The sequence below is a fragment of the Acyrthosiphon pisum genome, chromosome A1 (genome assembly GCF_005508785.2).
Source record: "Acyrthosiphon pisum isolate AL4f chromosome A1, pea_aphid_22Mar2018_4r6ur, whole genome shotgun sequence".
Taxonomy (NCBI): Eukaryota; Metazoa; Arthropoda; class Insecta; order Hemiptera; family Aphididae; genus Acyrthosiphon; species Acyrthosiphon pisum.
In genome coordinates, this window is record NC_042494.1 from 153,736,069 (window position 1) to 153,757,888 (window position 21,820).

General features: G+C 30.5%; 2 protein-coding genes and 1 non-coding gene across 5 annotated transcripts in view; 1 reads left to right on the top strand and 2 right to left on the bottom strand.

The window, feature by feature from the left end:
• LOC100168285 (26S proteasome regulatory subunit 4) overlaps positions 1-3,578 on the top strand; it is a 5,575-nt gene extending 1,997 nt beyond the window's left edge. Inside the window, exons 4-8 of the mRNA XM_001948488.3 lie at positions 353-538; positions 608-922; positions 1,007-1,204; positions 1,274-1,483; positions 2,579-3,578. Coding sequence (XP_001948523.1) covers positions 353-538; positions 608-922; positions 1,007-1,204; positions 1,274-1,483; positions 2,579-2,713 — 1,044 coding nt within the window. The 3' untranslated portion in view covers positions 2,714-3,578. The remainder of the gene's footprint in view (positions 1-352; positions 539-607; positions 923-1,006; positions 1,205-1,273; positions 1,484-2,578) is intronic.
• Positions 3,579-4,567: 989 nt separating this feature from the next.
• LOC115033986 lies at positions 4,568-4,707 on the bottom strand. Its single transcript, XR_003839328.1, has one exon. It is a non-coding gene; the product is annotated as a U4 spliceosomal RNA (small nuclear RNA).
• A 15,749-nt stretch (positions 4,708-20,456) lies between these two features.
• The window catches only part of LOC100573718 (serine-rich adhesin for platelets), a 291,897-nt gene continuing 290,533 nt past the window's right edge, over positions 20,457-21,820 (bottom strand). For all 3 annotated transcript variants that reach the window (XM_016805576.2, XM_016805577.2, XM_016805575.2), the window contains one exon: positions 20,457-21,754. In XM_016805576.2, the coding sequence (XP_016661065.1) occupies positions 21,595-21,754 (160 nt within the window). In that variant the 3' untranslated portion in view covers positions 20,457-21,594. The remainder of the gene's footprint in view (positions 21,755-21,820) is intronic.

Sequence of the window (21,820 nt, forward strand, 5' to 3'; positions counted from 1 at the left end):
AAAATTAAAATATAATAAAAAGCTCATGAGGTTGTCTAGATAATAATCTTACCTTTAGATTTTATAAGAGGTCAATTTTTAAATTAATGAAGCTACACGTGTTCTGCTTCGCGTAGAATTAGCTATGTTATGCACTTGTAAGGATGAGACAACACATGCGGGTATCATGTCCTCTTAAGAAATATTGAAAAGTTTAGTGTAGGTCTTTGGTACATAATATTATATTCGATAAGATATGCATTTATAAATATACTTAAAGTTGTGTAAAAAAAAAAAGTATGTTAGAATTATAAATTATAATTACCTGTATAATACTCTAATTTCCTCAATGCAACTTGTATGTTATTAACAGGAAGAACGTTCAAGAGTAGATGATCTACGTGGAAGCCCAATGTCTGTTGGTACATTGGAAGAGATTATTGATGATAATCATGCAATAGTGTCAACATCTGTTGGAAGTGAGCATTATGTTAGCATTTTGTCATTTGTCGACAAAGATCAGTTGGAACCCGGGTGCTCAGTATTACTTAACCACAAAGTAAATAAATATCGAAATAAATTAAAACTATAAGTAATTTAATATTTTAATTATATTTTTTGTTTGTAGGTCCATGCAGTGGTTGGAGTACTATCAGATGATACAGATCCTATGGTAACTGTGATGAAATTAGAAAAAGCACCACAAGAAACTTATGGTGATATTGGTGGTTTAGATCAACAGATCCAAGAAATTAAAGAATCTGTTGAACTTCCTTTAACTCATCCTGAATATTATGAAGAAATGGGTATTAAACCACCTAAAGGAGTTATTCTGTATGGACCTCCAGGAACAGGTAAAACCCTTTTGGCTAAAGCTGTTGCCAACCAGACCTCGGCAACATTCTTACGAGTTGTTGGATCTGAACTTATCCAGAAATATTTGGTAAGTTATACAAACATTCACTTTTATATTCTTATATCAATGTATATTTAAACTAACCTATTTTAATTTATAATAAACTTTTAGGGAGATGGTCCCAAATTGGTAAGAGAACTGTTCCGTGTAGCTGAGGAACACGCACCATCCATAGTATTTATTGATGAAATAGATGCAGTGGGTACTAAACGTTATGACTCAAATTCTGGAGGTGAGCGTGAAATTCAGCGTACTATGTTGGAACTTCTTAATCAATTGGATGGGTTTGATTCCAGAGGTGATGTTAAGGTAAATTATTTTGTTATTTACTTATTTAAATCTTATAGAATGTTTATGAATTTTTATTCCTTTTTGCAGGTGGTTATGGCCACAAATCGTATTGAAACTTTGGATCCAGCATTGATTCGTCCAGGTCGTATTGATCGTAAAATCGAGTTCCCCTTGCCAGATGAAAAAACAAAACGTCGTATATTTAATATACACACTTCCAGAATGACATTGGCTGAAGGTGTTAATCTCCAAGAGCTCATTATGGCCAAGGATGATCTTTCTGGTGCTGATATCAAAGTAAACACTTAATTATTTTTAATTGATAATTTTAATTATTGATGTAAGCATAATTCAATATTTGAAACAATATGCAAGTCAGTGTCATTCAAACACAATACTGTATATTTTATTGGGCATTAAAAACAACATGTCTTTGTTTCATTTAGTTAAATTGTTACCGATAGGTATGTGCTTTGCAGAGTGCAGACTGATTGTTGACTAAAGACTAATGGACCGTGGTGGGAAAAATGTTTTCCCAAATCTAGATCATTATAATATAATAACAAATTATAATGTTATATTATAACAAAATATAACATAAACACATATGTATCTCTTAGATAATAGTATTTGATACATTTATCCAGTAATATATAATTATTTTAGATTTTAAGAGGATGTTGTACCCGCATAATATTAGGTTGTCTCCGTCTTACTAACTCATAATATACCAAAATGTATGTCTAGCAGTTTCAATTTTGTTTTGTTATAGCTTATTAGAATGAATTGACCTATTGTCAAACTTAAATGAAGTAACATTATCTGTGTTCTTTAGTTGGTTTTCACAATATTTTAAATTTTAAGTGAATTATGAGTATTTTCAAATATTTTACATACTCATAACTCACTTATAAATTAAATATCATATAAAATCAACGGAAGAACATAGATAAAATTCTTATACTTAAGTTTGATAATTAGTTGTCAATTCACTCTAATATTTAAACTAACAACACAAAATTGGAACTGCTGGATTTGAATTTTGATATATTATGCCTTAGTAAGATGAAGACAACATATTATATTGGGTACGACATCCTCCTATCCAGTATATTTTCATATATATATTATAAACAAAACAATTTTAATAATCATTCATTCATATTTTTAACTTGAATGAAAAACAGTAAAAAAGTTATTGGTTTTACTCTAGTACTTTTATAAATTATTATTATTAGCACTGTAAAATGAATAAATTAATCTTAAGAAAAGGTATTTTAATTATATTTTATTTCGTGATAACTGATAACTATAAAAATACAATTTTTAGAGTTGTAGTTTTAATATATTACTTATAAGATGATTTAAACTAATAAATTGAATACATTTTAGGCTATTTGTACTGAAGCTGGTTTGATGGCTCTCCGTGAACGTCGTATGAAAGTAACCAATGAAGATTTCAAGAAGTCCAAAGAGAGTGTCTTATACCGTAAGAAAGAAGGCACACCTGAAGGATTATATTTGTAATCCTAATAATATTGGAGGATTATATTTGTTATACTGAAAATATTCTAGGATTATATTTGTAATACTGAAAATATTTTGTATTTTATGTCTATGAAACACCTTAAATCAAACATAACTTCATTACCTATAACTATATTTTTACATTTTTCAATGTTTAAACATTTTTTCAAATTAATAAATGCCAAATTATAACCATATATTAATTTTTTTACTATAATACCATAATAGATTCACATTCCAACATAACATTAATCGACACCCCAGTTCAAAACTGCAACAACTCGAGTTATTACAAATTCAAGTTATGGTACACCATCTTATAGATGATCTTGTAACGATTTCAGTTCATGAACGCAATAAAATATAGTTAAATTATTGACCACGAGAGAGCATTTTCAAAATTATAATTTACATTAACATTACATAAAGAAACAATATAGAAAACACATTATACCCAACAAACAAATTATTTGAGTTGTTGCAGTTTTGATCTGGGGCGTCGAATTTTCATCGTCCAGGCTAGGAGTTGATTACAGTCTATTTTAATAGTTAGATATCTACTAATATAAGATGTGAATTAAATTACATTGTAATTGTGTTAAGTTAGAGAAATCACTTTTCACACTTCTTGTAAACCTAATTCTGTGTAATACTGTAATGTAATAAAAAAAGTTTGAAAAATATTCTTTTATAATGTATTGTACTATTAAACCTTGTAAAAAAAAGTATTCATATACAATAACTATGATTTATGCACCTTAGAATGCCAGGTTATGTTGTGAGTTGATATTTTTTTTTGGTACATATGTAATTATTACGTTTTACTATCAAATAAAAATGGATTGTACCATGGTTTTCTTTCAAATTGATTGGTTTATAAGTTAATACTTCACTGTTATTTGGGATCATGAACTAAGAGTAACTACTAGTAACTATAATAGTTATAGTTCATGTTGGGTATATAGAAAAATTGATTCAAGGCTCCACTAGAAAACTTAAATTGATAAACATGTTCAAATAATAATAATAATCAAATAAGATTGTTGATAACTGATAAGTAATAACCTGAATCAGTGATGGGCTTAATTAATATTTAGTATTGAATTGAAAAAAAGTTATCAATGAAAAAAATGGTGGATTTATTCAAGTTAAAAATGTAATGGTCAAATAATTTGAAACAATAAAATATATTTTATATAAATTTATAATCTCTGGAATTTGTATTTTTTGAAGTTTTACTTATTTTATCTATTTATTTTAACATGATAACATTTAACTTGATGTTAATCTATTGTTTCTGTATTAAAATAAACATTTTTAAGATCAAACAGTAGTCAATATTGATCACTATTTTAATTTATTCGCTATAGATCATCGTTTGTCACTTAGTTGTACCAACGCAGTTACTATTTATAAAATTATAACCAATGATTATTGACTATCACAAAATACTTTTTGTAGTTATGTGTAAATTAAATGGATAAGTGGCTAAAGTCTCTTGAATACAACCCGCAGATTGCAGTACAATAATGAAGATTATACCTAATGTCTTGTAAGAAGCATGAACAGTTTTATTTAAGTCACTATACGGACATGCTTGAAGCATAGATTAAACTTTTTTTTTAATGTTAAAAATTAACATAAACGTTACGAATATAACGTAGCGGCTCGCGAGAAAACATAGACATTATGGAACATAGATAAATTTTAAAATGGGCTCAAGCAGACGGGAAAAATATTTGAAGTCGAGACTACGGACTACGTAAGACCTACGTCCGAACAAGCCCTGACATCAACCATTCCTCACTGAGGTATGTGGAAGGTTTTTTAGAGAGAGTGATTCAAGTGATATGAGCCCGTTAGGGCCTCCAAAAATTGCCTACGCGGACAGTGTTTCATGTCCACATGGCGGGGTATTGGTTAAAGTTTTCAACTAGCAATAATCGCACCTCGGATGGACCTCATTGGTTACGATATCGCCACTGCGCAAAGCTGACGATACCGCCGGTTCAGCACCCTCTTATGCTGTTCCAGAGCCGTCACTGAAGGGCAGATGCCCGGCGGCGGGTGTCCACGGCGGCCGGCTCGTCCGTCGTACGGTCATCGTACGGGCAGCGCGTGTCGCCGTCCTCGACTTCCGGGTGGCCACCCTTCTGACGCGGTGGCCGACGAAAGCCGTTAGCCAGCGTCCGTCCACCGAATTGCCGGACGCCGGCGGACGATCGGAAAGTGGTCGTGCGTTCAGCGCGCTCTATCGGCCGGAAACAGTAACGCCGTGGCGAGCGTTTCCGGCGGGTGGCCGACGACCCAATAGATGTTTAGCGCAAACGTCGGCTTCTCACGATCCAGAAACGTCGCCGGAACATTCTGGGCCCAAGACAGAACCATTAATTACTGATCCTTTTGAGAGGTCTCGGACGTAACCGATTAGAAAACAACGCAGCGTCAAACCGAGTTCGCGTAGTCCGTCCGCCAGACGGAGCCACTCTATGCGGTGGCGGCGGCATCGACAACAACTCCGTTTAACATGGACGCGTATCATACGCACGATTAAAGATATTATAATGGTTACCCGACCGACTATGTCACAAGCAATATCACACGGCAATTATTGAAATTGCTTTCAGAATCAACTGTTAAACCAACTTAGTGCGCTCTTTATAATATTAATGTGAGATAATGTTGTATTAATATGGTACAATAGTACATAAATATTTCACTGCAGCTGTCTAGAGCGCTGCAGAATTGTTCTTATCATGAGAGTAATAGACAACTATTCCGTATTTCCATGCTCGTCGGGCAACCGTTGTAATATCTTTAATCGTGATTATGCGCGACTTCGATTTAAGATACTATCACACAGTGTCGCCGAACTATATTTTAAAAGGGGGGGGGGGCAAGTAAAAAGTTATACGGACCACCACCTCCGTTTACGCTTGATTTAGTGCTGCATATGTATACATTAATAGCTTATTACGAACATAATTCATAAGTAGTTTGCTGGGGCACCCACAGACCCCTACGACCCCGCCCACCGAAAAAAAGGGGGGGGGGGGTCGCCCCTCTTGGGTTATAGGTTCGGCGCCACTGCCATCACAGAATACAATATGAAATAATATTATAGTGATACCATCTTAAAATCTGAAATCGTGTACGCGCCATAGGTATATACAGCAATTTTGGTATATGATATAGTTGTTGTACATCTGTGGTACGCGCGCGCTCTTATAGTTCATACCACGGTTATAAAGAACGACATAAAGTTCTTTATAATCGTGGTTTATACGCGCCTCATCGGCGAGGGAAACAGGCCATCGTCCGAGTAGCGCGTTTGAATTTAACCTAAGGCCGCGATAGAATTTTCAAACACGTAAACCCATTGATTATGATTATAGTTAGGTATAAGAGTAACAGGGACTATCTCAAAAAAAAAAAATCATGGGGGTGGGGTGTAATCTTCAAAATTGCCGACTAGAATTTCAAATTCAAAATGTTTGTAAACTATTAAGCTATTTTTAGTTACATGCTATAAATGTATTTCTTTATTACCTTGTTTCAATTTTTAGTTTAAATTAAATTTGAAGTTGAAACTTAGAAATACCTAACTTATTATTTTTAATTTATATCAGAATGAAATAACGTCAACAAACATATGAAATAGGTAATAATTATAATTCATCATTTATTATTATTATAAATTATTGTTGCCAAATCATCATCTACATTATAAGAATCGTACTCTTCTATCATAACCTATATAAATGTAAAATAATCTTAATAATAATTGCATTTGCATAAAATGTAGGTACCTAATTATTTACCAATGATTATAATCTAATTATTATAAAGTATCATTTCAATTTAATATAAAATATTAGATTCTGAGTGATACGATATAATATGTATAATATTTTTAAAATCTATACTTTTTAGATATATATTTAATCTATATAAATATAATCTATATTTCGTAAATCATTAAAGTGATAAATCATATAATGTAGATACAAGATATACAAGCCTTGAAATAAACAGGGTAGGTTTTAAATGAAAAATTACAATTTACAACTCGTGGTACTTTCTAAGCCCGTGTACCGGAAAATAACTCGCGAAGTAATCACAATTATTAAAATATTGAATTAGGTGTACAACAGACTACAGTTGTTGTATAGACGTCAAAGTCAAACACACACATTATATACGATACAAAATAATCGGTAATCTTAGTCTGTTGAGTGTTTCTTCGAAACTCGATTATCGTGTATTTTGGATAGGTATTCCAAAAAAAATGTATAGGTACCCTCGGTTGCCTCAACACCGCCTCAACTGTCGCCGCATGCTTAGATCATATTATTATAGTATATGATCTAAGGCCGCATGGCCGCATTGCTCAAATGCGATGACGGATGACAGAAATAGACGGTTTATCGATTTTCTACTGCATATTATATGCATGATATAATATTATTATTTATTAGCTATATCGTTTTAAGTAGGTACCTATGCGTGTTATGTTATGCGAGCCGTTCATTAAGTTTTTATCTTGGGCCGACTGCCGATTCTCGCAGTTTCGCTATACTTTTGGTTATCGAAAATTATTACGAAAATATTGAGTTAAAACAATATTGACATATAAACAATTTATATAATTTTCCTTTCGTCGTCTTAAAAAAATTGGTTTAATTTGGGTGAAAATAAATTACATTTTGCCGACTGAAAATCAAATATTTCCGAGAGGGGGGAGGTGAACACCCCTCATGACCCCCTTTCGGTTCGTCCCTGAGTAGTATAGTACTAATTATAGTACATTTTCTTTGTAAGGAAAATCCATGAATCTTAAATATTATGTTGTTGTTAATAAGTATTACTAAAAACCTTACGAAAAATCGGTCAGAAAAATAATCTTGTATCCAGTCAAAAACATATTTATGTTATTATATTATTATAACGATGGAAATATTATTATTATTACAGTCCTCAGCCACCTGTTTAGAACAATATACCACGGACTGTATATTATATTTTATCAGAGATAAATGGACACTGCAAGTTTAAAATATAACTGAAAATAAAGAAATGTTGATTACATACGCCACATATTATTATTGTTTACTATGATTAAATCGGCTAGTCGAATAAATTACAATATATAGTTATGATGATGACGTGGAAACATAAAATAACAATATTACACAGAATATATGAGAGGTATACAATATATAGATTGAATTACCGATAAGGTATACGTTACATATAAAAATATCAATGTATAAATTATTTATGCATGTAAAACGTGGTTCTAATTAAAGGAGAATTATTATAGTGCATATTGTATTGTAGCCGATTTATAACTAGGAATGTTCAATTCGGTGTCAGTGTGTAATAATAACAATTTAATATTATTGAGACATTTTTCAGGCAGAACTGGGATATTATTATTGATATTACAACATAAACTACGCTCGGTATTCGGACTATTTATATGAAATATTGATATTATTATTATTCATTATATTCGCAGGAATCCGTGTAGGTATAGGTGAAAATATAACATTTCAATGAATACACGTTTCATTATTTGCACAAAGGTAGTGTGTTTTTTTTTATACTCAGGTACAGTGTTATATATTATGCAAATACCTTGGAATCGTCAGCCATTTATATTTAAAATCATTGTATTTAGCGTGATGAAAAAAATCAATAATAATCAATTGACAGTTCAGTTTTAACTAAATATTCTATGGATTTAAATGTTACATATTATTTATTTTAAACTAACCTATCGGTTTATTGATTGTTGCAGATTGTTGCACATTTTATTATGAAGGGGATACCTAGTTGTTAATTCATTAGGTACCTACATGTAAATAATTTAAAATAAATTGTACAGCTTACTTATAGTGCTGAACAAATAATCTTTTTATTGAAATTGCCCGATTTATTGATGGAATAATATGCATGGCTAAAATATAAAAACAGTGGAATTTGAAACAATAAGAACGTTTTTCTCTTATTATAAGTGATATCAAGAAAATTAAAAACGATGTATCACACGTCATTATGTTGTCAACTACCTATATTGTATATCAATTTGGAGTCTTAAGTATCACTACGATTACATCCTGAGTGGTTCAGATGTTGCTATGTTGTAGGTCATATTATTCTGTAAGACGGAGACAACACACGGGGGTGTAGCTTCCCCTTGGAGGCTCAATTTTTCTACGGGCCCCGGAGCTCACAGTGAGTCGGTGACCACTGACCGCTGAGGCAGAGACAACACGTCATAGTGCGACCACGAAGTACTAACCACGGTTTATTATAATATTATAATTATTATGTATATGAAAACCGATGATCTTAAACTGTGGCACTAATATTGATGACATTTTTTTGTTGTCATTCGTAATATCGTTCGCGGACGAGTCGCGGAACCGTCGCGCACGGAACGGCCAGTGCCATCTGGCGGTGGACGCGGGACACCGGACGCCGAGCCGACAGAAACATCCGCGACGATTCGCTGTCGGACGACCGGCCATCGATCGCGTCCGACGGTCGGGCGTGACGCCGTCGGAACGGACACCTCTATCGGCCGTCCGTCCGAAGATCGCACGACCCGGGACGACAGAAAGTTACCCGAGGCAGGCCCGTGACCGTCGACGCCGGTCGCACTGCGCCCCATCTTTTTAAACGGCCGTCCCGTTCGGGTTCGGCCAGTTCTCGAACGGCCGCGCACATCATTTATAGACCCTACTTGCCCGGCACTCGTTCAATCGAATGACGGTCAGCCAGCGATGGTTAGGCCGTCGATCTTTTAATTTCTCTAGAACGGGCCGTCAGTTCTCACGGCGGCCCACGAATCATATTATATAATCTGGGTTGGCGAGTGGTGGCGGTTGGACCCTCCGGGTTTGGGCATGGTTCATCATAAATACGAAAAATTATGGTCAACGCGAACCGCGCTATTTTCGTCCTAGTTCTCGCATGCGCATGCGCATGAGTCTCGTGTTTTCGTGCATACCTGCATAGCACAAAAATAAATAAAATATGTATACGCGTGACGTCGGCTATGTGTTTGTGCTATTGTGTCGGTTGCCCGTCAGTTGGGCGGTTTATAATGTTTAGTCTTTAGTGTTTAGTGACTAAATACCGCCGACAATCACCGCCAATTATTGAGCGATTTCACAATTCTAAATTGGCGTGTTTGGGCTTTTAGGGCACTTGTTTGCTGATTTGTTAGTTCCACTGATTGCGACTTTTTTTAAACCTTTTTCATGTAAATTTAAAAATAATAAATTCCACCTGTATGTTATTTTACCTGAAATACAATTGGTAATACAGGTAGGTTCCAGCTGAATTTTGTAAAGTGACCATAATTGTATCTGCCACAGAAGGTGTTGGATAGGGTTTCCTACAATAAAGTAAAGACGCACGAATCAACCAAGTTGAACTTAAACGAAATCTATTGGTTTCGCCATCATTTGTGTACTTATCCATATAGATACGATTTTTACTTTGGTGTTGTAAATAGTATTTAAAATGGATGAATAGTTTTATTATAAGTTGTTTAATTTGTTTTAAATTATTTTGAAACCTCATGAATTTAATTATCAATTAAAAACTATGCATCACATTTGATATTTTTTTATTATTTTCACGATTTTGACTGCATATTATACCTATGTCATATTTTGATACTTTTTAATCTGCGATCTATGTGTCCATATTATATTAATATTGGTACGTCCTAAAATATTTGTTACCGCATGAGTCAAATAATCATTACACGTATTGATGTTATTTTCGTTCAATACTGACCATGTTAAATGATTACAACTATAGTAAACTATTATCTTAGCACGTAGGAAACTAGTCTATAGTATAATGCTTAATATATATCATGATATCGTTAATAAAAATTAACCATACTGAACTTAACGGTTATTGTTGCTGGACCACAATAAAAAATGTAACACACTATATTAGTATTATGTACTTACAACAGCTGTAGTTAAATAGTTTTGTTCGTTATTATAATTTAATATTATTATTATTAAACTTTTAATTTGTGAAGTTCATGAACCTCAACAATCCATCACTTCTATGGCCTTATAATATATTGACCGTAAGATATTCATAAAAGACATACAACTGCGTAGGTATATTTTATACACCTAGATATTTTGAAATTAATAAAAGTGAGAAAAGTGAAAAAACTTTCAGTTTTAAAATGTTTACCATTTTTTTTAAATAAAAAATATTATTAAAATTAGCCAATGAATGTTATCAATTGTGTTTAAAACTGTGGTTTTAACAAAAATCAGGGGCGGATTTACCCATAGGCCACCAAGGCACTGGCCCAGGGCGCAATTTTTTAGTTAATTTTAATTTTTTAGTTTTTCATAATTTCATACATATATTTACTACATTTATATTTTATATTAATTTTTTTTCGTATACAACTTGCATGAAACTGGAGATTGGCTCACGTAATCACGTTGCAGTAACGCTTTAATTTATAAGCTATAATAACCTTGCCGTTTGAGTTTAATCCTGCGACCATCGCGCGCCTCCACCGCTAGAGGTTCGACATCGACACTCGAAGAGGCAGTTGCCTATGTTAATACATGGGAGGTGGTATACTGGTATAAGGGTGTGCGGCGTAAACACGTACAATATTGTGAATGGCGCATGCGCAAAACGCCAGCCAAGGCAGTCAAATATACTGCCTCGGGCTGCCGAGTACCTTACTACATTGTATATATAGCCGCTCTACTAGCTAGGTGGGGGCAGCTCGCACAGTGCTTAGTGGAATGACCCGCCTCACCCCGCACCAGGCATCACAATTACAATATTGGAATTAATTCTGTAAATTAGGTGTCTTGATAAAGTAATTAATAATAATAAATATTGCGACGACGCGCGACTGTCGCCCGTCTCCTGTATAGTGCATACTGCTCAGAAATTTGCTAATCGATCACGATTATAGAGACTAGGGTAAATAGACTTAGATAAATCAAGGCGCAAAATGATTTAATTATTGTACAAGTGTACAAATGCATCTATGCAAAATCGTTTTAATATTTATTTGTTTAGTTGGTATGTATAAATATAAAAATATCTAAATACAATTTTTACAGATTTCTTTTAGTTCATGGAACATTACTCCCTCCCCGTGAGATCACGCCAATGTACGGGGCACTAGTGTTGTAATTCCTAGGGGCGGAAAAATGGTAAGTCCGCCTCTGACAAAAATGGTTGATAAAGCATGGTCCAACTCAGTGAAATCCAACCCGATTTTAAGTAGAATACCGATTGGACGATTTGCTGGTAAATACTTAAACATAACACAAACTATATTGTATCGAATTAGTATTGTATATTTTCTATTAGTTGTTTGTACTAAACAAGCAATTACTTCTTATTTTTCTTTTCCTTCATATTGAAGGTCCTTGCATAGAATCTTTTTCGATGTTCCCAAGTGTATTTTACATTCTGGTAAGCACACAGGTACTTAGCTACATTATTCAATCTTTCATTTTCTAAGAATTTACAACCAATCAATTAAACTATAAATATAAAAAAAAATGAATAATAACACAGATTTAAATTAAGTGATTATGAACTACATCAAACTGTTCAGTTTCACTAGGTAGTAATTTTGTAAGTACCTACTCAACTGTTGTACCATACAATTTTATTGGTGATTTATTATAACCTAATTAAATAATATTATAAAAATAAAAATGACACTATATGTAAGTATAGCCGTATAGGTACTGAATTTGATAAACGCATAATTTGATACCATAATATTATGATAGTTTAAAATCAATAAACTACACCAATGCATTGTGATATATACATACCTACATTTAATATTATTTTATTAGTTACTCGAGTATTACTGTATAAAATACATACTCATGTATTTTCCTTTAGATTTCGAAAAATGATGCGAGGAATGTAAAAGTATATAATGTTTTAAATAGTACCCATATCCAAAAAGAATTCCTTGGCACTTATTATAAGTGCTATTTGTTTATAGAAATTGTTTATATAATTATATATATATATATATATAGCGGCGTATTACCTGACTTCGCCCGAGTTAAAATTAATCTATATTTCTACCGTTTTGGTTTTGCTCCAGTTAAAAATTAAAAATATATGATATAATAAACAATTATAATGATTAATTTAATGATTTTCCACTTCTTAATTTTGGACATAATTTTATGTAAACACAAAACACTGGACAGATGCTACGCGAGTGCTCAGTAGCCAACATAAATCCAATATCTTTAATTGGTATTCGTCTTTTTGTGTTTATATATCAAAAATATGTGGAGAATTAAAAAACCAAATCATAAAAGTAATCATTGTAATTGCGTAGGTACTTAAGTATTTTATTTTAATATTTGTTTTTTTGAAAATATATATTTTGTTTACATTGTTATATGCAGCATTTCTATTAATATACTATCTATAAATAATATTAACTAATTATAGTAATATGATCTCTAATCAATTTAAATTAACAAAAAATTATAGGATTTTCTTGAGTCAAAATTATTTACTTAATCTTAAATATCTGGATATATATTATTATCTATAGTTTGTTTTGTTTTAGAATATGGTTTTGGAATTTAGAATCGCCTTCAATCTTGTTCAACAATGGTGCAATCAGAATTTGTCGGTTGGACTTGGTTTCAAAGTTTTTTTTTTAAATTAAATTACTTTATTTAAATAAAAAAAAAAGTAAGTACGATAGCCGATTGATAATTTCTAATTCCATCAAAATGTTAAAAAATTATGAAAAACTTACATTTACAACAAAAACAATTCAAAAATGTTATTTTTTGGTATCATAAACTTAAAAACAAGATTTTGACCATAACTTCCCAAAAAAATTCGATTGACTTTTTATTAAGTGTGCAATAAGGCACGTTTTGAAAAAAATTCACAAAAATCACTTAGAAACTAAACTCCATTTGTTCCAATAGTTGAGGTTTTCATCTATTAGTTATAATTTCTTAAATATCTAGAAAAACCAATTTCAAATAAATAAAAGAGTAAATAAATTATGTCGTAGTACCTCCGCTGGGAGGCTTCTAACAGCTAGTTAAAATATAAAATAACATCCATTTATTTATTTATTTTTTGATAAAATTAATACACAATAATAATATGTCATTATAAATTTACCCCCCCCCCCCTCTTTCCCTCACTTATAGTTTAATGAACTGAAAAAGTACCTAAAATATCACAAAAAAAAAAAATGTTTTAAAAACTTAATAACTGTATAATATAATATAAAAAAGCTTGTCGCTCTGCTGTACAGTAGGTTACAAGTGGGTCACTGTAATAGATGGTGTTAAATTTGAATTCAATAATATAATATCATTGTATAGGAAAAACGATTCTGAGCGAAGACGGTCAGACACCGTATGATATTACTAAGTATATTTGATGATATTATTGTGAACAAAGTAATTTATATATAACCTATTTACGTGGAATCATGTTTTAAATTTTTAATCCTTAGCTATAAAAGTTGAGCATTTTATAAATTTTTAACTACAAAATAATTATTAAATTTTAAATTTGATAAATTTTGTCGATATTCGAACTTTAAATGCTTATAAAAAAAAATTGTGACTATGTATTTTTAATATTTTTCAACTGCTGTTGTAACAATATATCAGGAGCTTTGAATTAAATTTCCACGCTTTTTTTACCCATCAAATAAAATTTTATTGATATTTTTTTAGTTATTTTTTAAACTGACCATTGTATAGCTTGGATTTTTTTAGCTTAGTGTTCTATACATCGAGAGCATAATATACAATAATATACGACTCCTACAACTTCCGAGCCCTAATTATAACATTTAAGATACTATCCTCGTCACCAACTATTTTCATTTATTTATGTATTATTATGAAATATTTTTAAATTGTTAATGCATTATTATTGATTTCATTCCCATTGAGAACTACTAATAATGCGTACAAAATTAAAATTCTAACTCGTGCATTTCCTAATCATGAACAGCGGGATGGGAGAGAGCATTAAATCTAAGACCTTTTCTTTTTTTCAGTATCGACGACGTTGCTGGAAATTCTTGCGAATTACTTAGACAACTTCCGTACGGCCTGCAGTGTTGAATGTTGATTGTTTGATTGTTGAAAATATTACGGTATAAGTAAACAAATAAATTCTATTCGATTAAACATTTACGTATAGGTACAAAACAATATAGTCTCCGTTTTAGCCAGCACGGTATTACACTTATATTAATTATTTACTATAGCCAACATAATATCATTGATTGTAATATCAATTTTTTATACTTGGGTATAATATTATATATGTATAGTGTATCGTAGTTTATTTGTATTTCCGAGTAAAGGTTAAATACTTAAATTACTACCAGCGTCCAAAGTTATATTTAAACTTTAAATTTTAAAATATGTGAAAACCATATACACATTATATATACATTATATTTATATTATGTTTAATGCAATATTTATGCATTCAAAACAGTTAATATTTATACAGTTAACTGCTATTGTTACAATATATCAGGAGTTTTGCATTAAATGTTCACGCATTTTTACCCAACAAATAAAATTGTATTGATATTTATAGAAAGAAAAACTAAAAAAATTTAAAACTGACAATGTCCGTAAACAGCTCAAATTATTTTCAAAATTGTATTGTGTATAGAAAATGAAAATATAAACATTCAGTGAAATTTTCAAATATCTACAGTCTTTCGTATTTTAATTACAACACAATAAGGAAAACGTTACATGAGAAATCGAGTGAATATCAAATGTTGTAAAAATATGAATTTTAAACGCTCATAAAAATGTAATTTGACTTTTTGTAAACACTTTTATTTTTGATAAAGGTATAAATTTATGAGGAACCTTGCATTAAATTTTCAAATCTTAGGTTTAAAAAGAAAATTTTTTATGAATTTCTAACCCAAAATAATTTGGAAATTTCAAATACTTATAAAAAAAATTGTGACTATGTAATTTTAATATTTTTCATTTGTCTCTGAAACAATATATTAGGAGCCTTCTATTAAATTTTCAAGCTTTTTCACCCAACAAATAACATTTTATTGATATTTATAGAATAAAAAACTAAAAAAATTGGAAATTGAAAACCTCCCTAAACAGCTAAAAATAAGTCAAAATATTTTAAAAAAGGCATGGCGTATAGAAAATGCTAATTTAAACATTCAGTAAAAATTACATGTACCTACGGTAATTTGTTTAAAAGGTCCACCAAAAACCAAAATCGATTTTCTTTAAAACAGATTTTGCGTAAAAAATCCCGTTTTCCTTAATTTTTCTTTTGTTTTTCACGACGCTTTTGAAAACTACTGGGAACTTTTTACTTTTGACCCCCCAAAGTACCAACTAGATTTACCTACTTTCCTATCATAAAAGATACTGTTGAAGAAAATCTAAGCATGTCTACTGTCCTAAAAGGCGATGACAGACACAAAAAAAAAATCACTCCGCTCAGAATCTAAAATGACCTAAAATCTTCATAGATATTGCAGTATCTTAAAAAACGTATTGAGCAATTATTATAGTATGTGTACCGATAAATTTAGAATGACTTCAAAATAAAGAAATACATATAAAATTAATATTGATTAGGTTCATTTAGTTACAGTTTGATGCAGTAATTATGGAATTGAAGAAAAAAAATGCTAATTATAATAAATAACTTTTTGCCAATATTGGTGTTTGACGGTTCAACGTTAGTCATAAGTCTCTCCTAACAATATTATTTAATATATCTAAAGTCAAAACAGTTTGAGGTGATTGCGATACTCCATAAAAGTCTAGAATTGTTTTCATATATTTTTCGTAGCATATAAAAAGCTTTTATTTTATTATAATTATTTTTAAAAATGGGTGTCATATGGTAGTGCTTAGGTGAAATTCTTTGGATCACTTGCTAAACAATACAATCATAATTGCTGAGATGTTTAACTTTTAAAATCAAAAAAAAATAGAGACGAATATCAACTTTTAATATAAAGAAAATTAAAATATAAAAAAAACCGGCCAAGTGCGAGTCGGACTCGCGCACGAAGGGATCCGTACCATCATCAGCCATAAACATGTTGGCAACACTGCTTATATTATATGTTCTAGGATTTTTAGTATTTGTTGTTATAGCGGCAATAGAAATACATAATCTGTGAAAATTTCAACTTTCTAACTTTCATGGTTCATGAGATACAGCCTGGTGACAGACGGACAGACGGACGGACTGACAGCGGAGCCTTAGTAATAGGGTCCCGTTTTACCGTACGGAACACTAAAAACAGCTGTATGGTGTGTTAAGATAATCACAAATATTAATCAACAGGTACATAGTTGATTGTATGAAATTTAATTGGGTAGTGATATTTTTTATCCAAACGTTTATGATAGAAAATGAGTGATTTGCAGTTTAAAGTTAACATAATGACGTGTGTCAGATATTAATATAATTGTTGAAGCTTCGGTTGCAATACCGTATAATCGCATAATTTAATTTTTATCACAACATGTCCTTTGAGACTTTTAACGAAACATTATCAGTTAAGTCATACTATATTATGTGCCCTTTACATTTTTAATAATATTGCAAGCAATTTGTGTTAATTTAAGATATAAATACTTATTAGTTATTGTGTATGGTTACAACCATGGTACATAATGTGGAACAAATGCGCATGACATATCACACTTCCTACAAATACAACGAGCCCCTTACAGAATATTCAGCTAGATTATCACACAAAGTCGCCGCTTTCAATGTGTGTGCAATATGTGATGAGTCATCACTAGAGCGCGGATTTTTAGGTTCTTAAAAGCTTAAAATATGATGCTAATATGCTCTAAGAAAACCCTAAAATATTCTCTAAATATGCTTTAAACTTTTAAATGTGCAAATAATATGGTTTTTTTTTTCAAAATAATTCAATAAAAACAATATATAACTTTATAGTTATACAGTATACACTATCATTCCTTTGGTAGGCAACAGGTAAATTATTTAAATATAAAAATTTAATTCAATTCATACATAGGTATAATGATATGTGAAATGATTATATAATGAAATATATATATAAAAAAACAAAATATTTTAATAAAAACGATACAAGCCCTTTGGTGACAGCTAAGTTATTTGAATATAAAAATTGTGATGTACTTCATAAAATATTGTAGCTAGAAAAAATCAAAAATCGAGAAATTAACAATATACATGATGTTTTAGAAACAATAATAGAATATATTCTAAAATATGTAAAATAGGCCAAATATTCTCTAATGTTCAAAATATGCATTAATTTGCAAAATAAATTTTTCCCTACGATCTCTTTGATGGATAAATCGTCCACATTTCTCTTCCTCGTAGAGCTGCATAAAGCCAATAAAAATATGTAAAAACCTAAATATCCGCGCTCTAGTCATCACTGATGACACTCTATCACATATCTTTCCTCAATAAGCTCGAAAAACGCATTTTCTAAAAGTATTCGTTTCTCATTATATTGTCTTATATTTGATAAAGGGAATTTCTAGATCTCATAAATTTTATTGATTTATCACGCAAAAATAATATTAAAAAAAAAATGTTTTTGTTCAGTAATATAATAATTATTGTTTTTTTTTTTTTTTATATATTATTAATAAATTCGAAAACACCGCTGTAAGATTAGTGATTAGCCTGTAAAAAGGTTGATTAGGTACCTACGTGTTTTTGAGTCTTTGCTTCATTATAATAATATTATCTACATTATAATAATTATTATAATGATATTACCTATGTATCTATATTTAAAACGTGTGGCGGTTTCTTTGGACAGCCGTGTCTGAAGTTCCAACCAACCGATTTGCGTGATTATTGTTTTAAACGCAAGTCTTCGGTGTGTGTGTGTGTTTATGAGCCGTTCAACGAGAAAAGTTCGAATAATTTATTAATTAAATTACTAAAATAAAAATACAACAGTGGTGCCATCTTCGCGTTTGTCACATTTTTAAAATTATTATTATTAAATAATAATAAGATTATAAGACTGAATGCTATATACAACATTTTGCATTTCAGTGGCGTATAATATTATATAGGAATTATTTTCAGTATGGGCCAATTTACAACTGGTCAAGCATACCACTATTTATATTATATTGGCCTTAACTAGAGATTTTTTTACAGGGAGCCGAAATAGAAATAGAGATTTCTTTTTAATTTAATTTTACAAATATTTATTATCATATTAATATATGATAATTCATTAAATATTTCGTAAAATTAATTTTAATTAAAAAACAAAAAAAAAACTGACAATTTAATCTATACCAATGTTATATTACAACGAATCATCAGCAATTAATTCCTGATAATCAGATAATCTAACACTTCCTGGTTGAATCTTCAAAAACGTTTTAAATCATCCTAGTGTTGAACGATTCCTGTAAACAGTGTCAACACAACAATAAATGGAAATCAATTTCTAAAAAATAGAACACTCAGTCGACGTAATTTATTTTATGTAAACACAACTCTTAAGCATTTATCAGCATTCAGCAAGTATATAATTTAAATTCGAATGTTCATAGTTCATAATATAGACTATTAAAAACACAAAATCCCAAGGGCACTAAGGGCATGGTTATTTAGTTTAATATATATACATAAAGCAATATTATGCATTATACAATGTTTGAATTGAATCAGTAATTTCACTATGGGGCCTGGCCCAGGCGGGTCAGGGGGTCTCCCCCTATATACGCCACTGTTGCTTTTATATAATATATATTTTGAAGGCTTGAAGTAAGTTTAAATTTTATTTGAACTCGGATGTACGTTGTACCTATACATAGTATTTAAGAATAATTATTGACGGGATCGACAGGAGCTGAAAAGGCGCTATAGGTACGTAAATAATGAGTACATAATATCATAATACCACAGTTAATAACCATTAATTAATATTTATTTATTCGTTTCCTCTTTGAAAGACCACAACAATTAAATTAAATAAATAGTACAATAAATTATACACTGTTGATTGTATACAATGATTCGATAAAATACCGATAAAATAATACATTTAATAGAAATAGTTTAAATGAAACGAAAAATAACTATTTTTTTTTACAAACATATTTAGTTACATATACTTATTGTATAGATGTACTGATGTACAATTAGTTAGCCAGTAAATTAACTAAAAACGAAAAAAAAAATTACAATAACTTTTTCCTTTAACTTTCGAGCCCAAAACAACAACGAACATTCTAAACACATAATAACTTAGACCTATACTAAAAATTTACCATAATAATAATATATTAAGAATGTACTAAAATATTTTAAATATTTTTTTTCTATTAAATAATTTAAGATAATTATATTCATTAAATATAATTTTAATTTTAAATCTCGTATAACTCTTATCTAAAATAACTATAACAATTTCTTTTAGCGTTATTTCCTTTAATTATTATCATTACCCTTTGGTGGGCGCACAATGTTTAGCCGGAAAATTCGAACGTGGGGGAAATGATGGAATGTACCGGCAACGCTTGGGACCGGATGAAAAAAAAAGGGCATTTTGGGGGAGGGATAGAGGGAGTGATGTAAAATTGCTCCCTTCAAAGTAAATAAACATAACAAAAATCAATACTGGCAACAAATAACATTAAAAAAAACCCTCAAGTAGCGCAATAAAAAGGCGCAGAGTAAACCTTTTTATACTATACCACTACCTAATCACTAACATCTCAAATATACATTTTTATACGAATTATATATAATATAAAAGCGACGCGTATTTATTTATAATATATATATATTTATTTTTTTATCTAACGCTTCAAAAACATGCATGAAGACTAGCGCCCGTATAAACACTTTTGTGAACCAATGGCATCTTCGATATAATTTTAAATCATTAATTTAATCGTAAGGTAATAAATATTAAATATATATGTGTATTCATTTACATTCACTTAAGATAAATATTTAACAGCAATAATATAGCTATTCACTACCATTTGAAGTTTGGATTTTTATTTTTGGGAAGGGAAGACTGGAACTAAATATTAGTTTACAATATGTAATATGTAAGTCAAAGAATTTGAGCATCGACTTGATAATGTTTTTCTTTGTATTTTTTTTTTTTTTTTAATATTCACAAAATTATAATAACAGGATATAAAAATACAAAGGGGAAAATATTCTTATTTGGCACTATAATTATTATATATTAATAACATGATGAGTTTATAAATTAAATTTTTTTTTTCAAGTACCAAATTCGCGTCTCAAATGAGTGTTTTAAAATTGTATTACGTATATGTTTTACTGGTTAGAAATGTACACTATATTTTACATACACACAGACACTCACACACACATACAAATACATTTGAAACTATTTTGACCACGTTTTGTGTTAATTGACGAACTTTGGTTTTTAGTTTTCAAAAGTATAGAGACTAAAGAAAGTTGTAATGTTTCGTACTGAGCATTTTGATTCTAGCGTGAATTTGATTGGCACATTTTATTGTTTGAATTTTTATTATTGTCCAAGACATGATGATTATTGCTTATTTAAATGCTATAGAATTCATCGAGGAAGAACTTTTGCATAGTAGTATTTTTAGTGATACGCACACATACAGACGTATGTTTGTATGTGTGTATATATTATTATTTAGATTTTATTTATGTATATTGCTTGGACATTTTTTTAGAGTGAAAACCCTGAAAACACGGTTATTTTTACTGATTGTACGAGCCCCATTTAAAATTGAGCTTCATTTTTAATGTGGTCTTGCGTTTATTTAGCATTGTCTATGTAATTGAATTGGCGTTGCAACCGTCTTGAGTTGCATCATTTGACCGTAGTCGACATTTTGGTCCAATTTTGGTTTCTTTGGTTCAGCGTCAGGAGGTCGGTGCGATTTCATATGGGCACTTCGACTCTTCACTTTGGTAAATATCCTAAAATGAAAATATAAATGTATTGTTATTTAGCGTATGTAGTTGATATACAACAAATCAAACGAA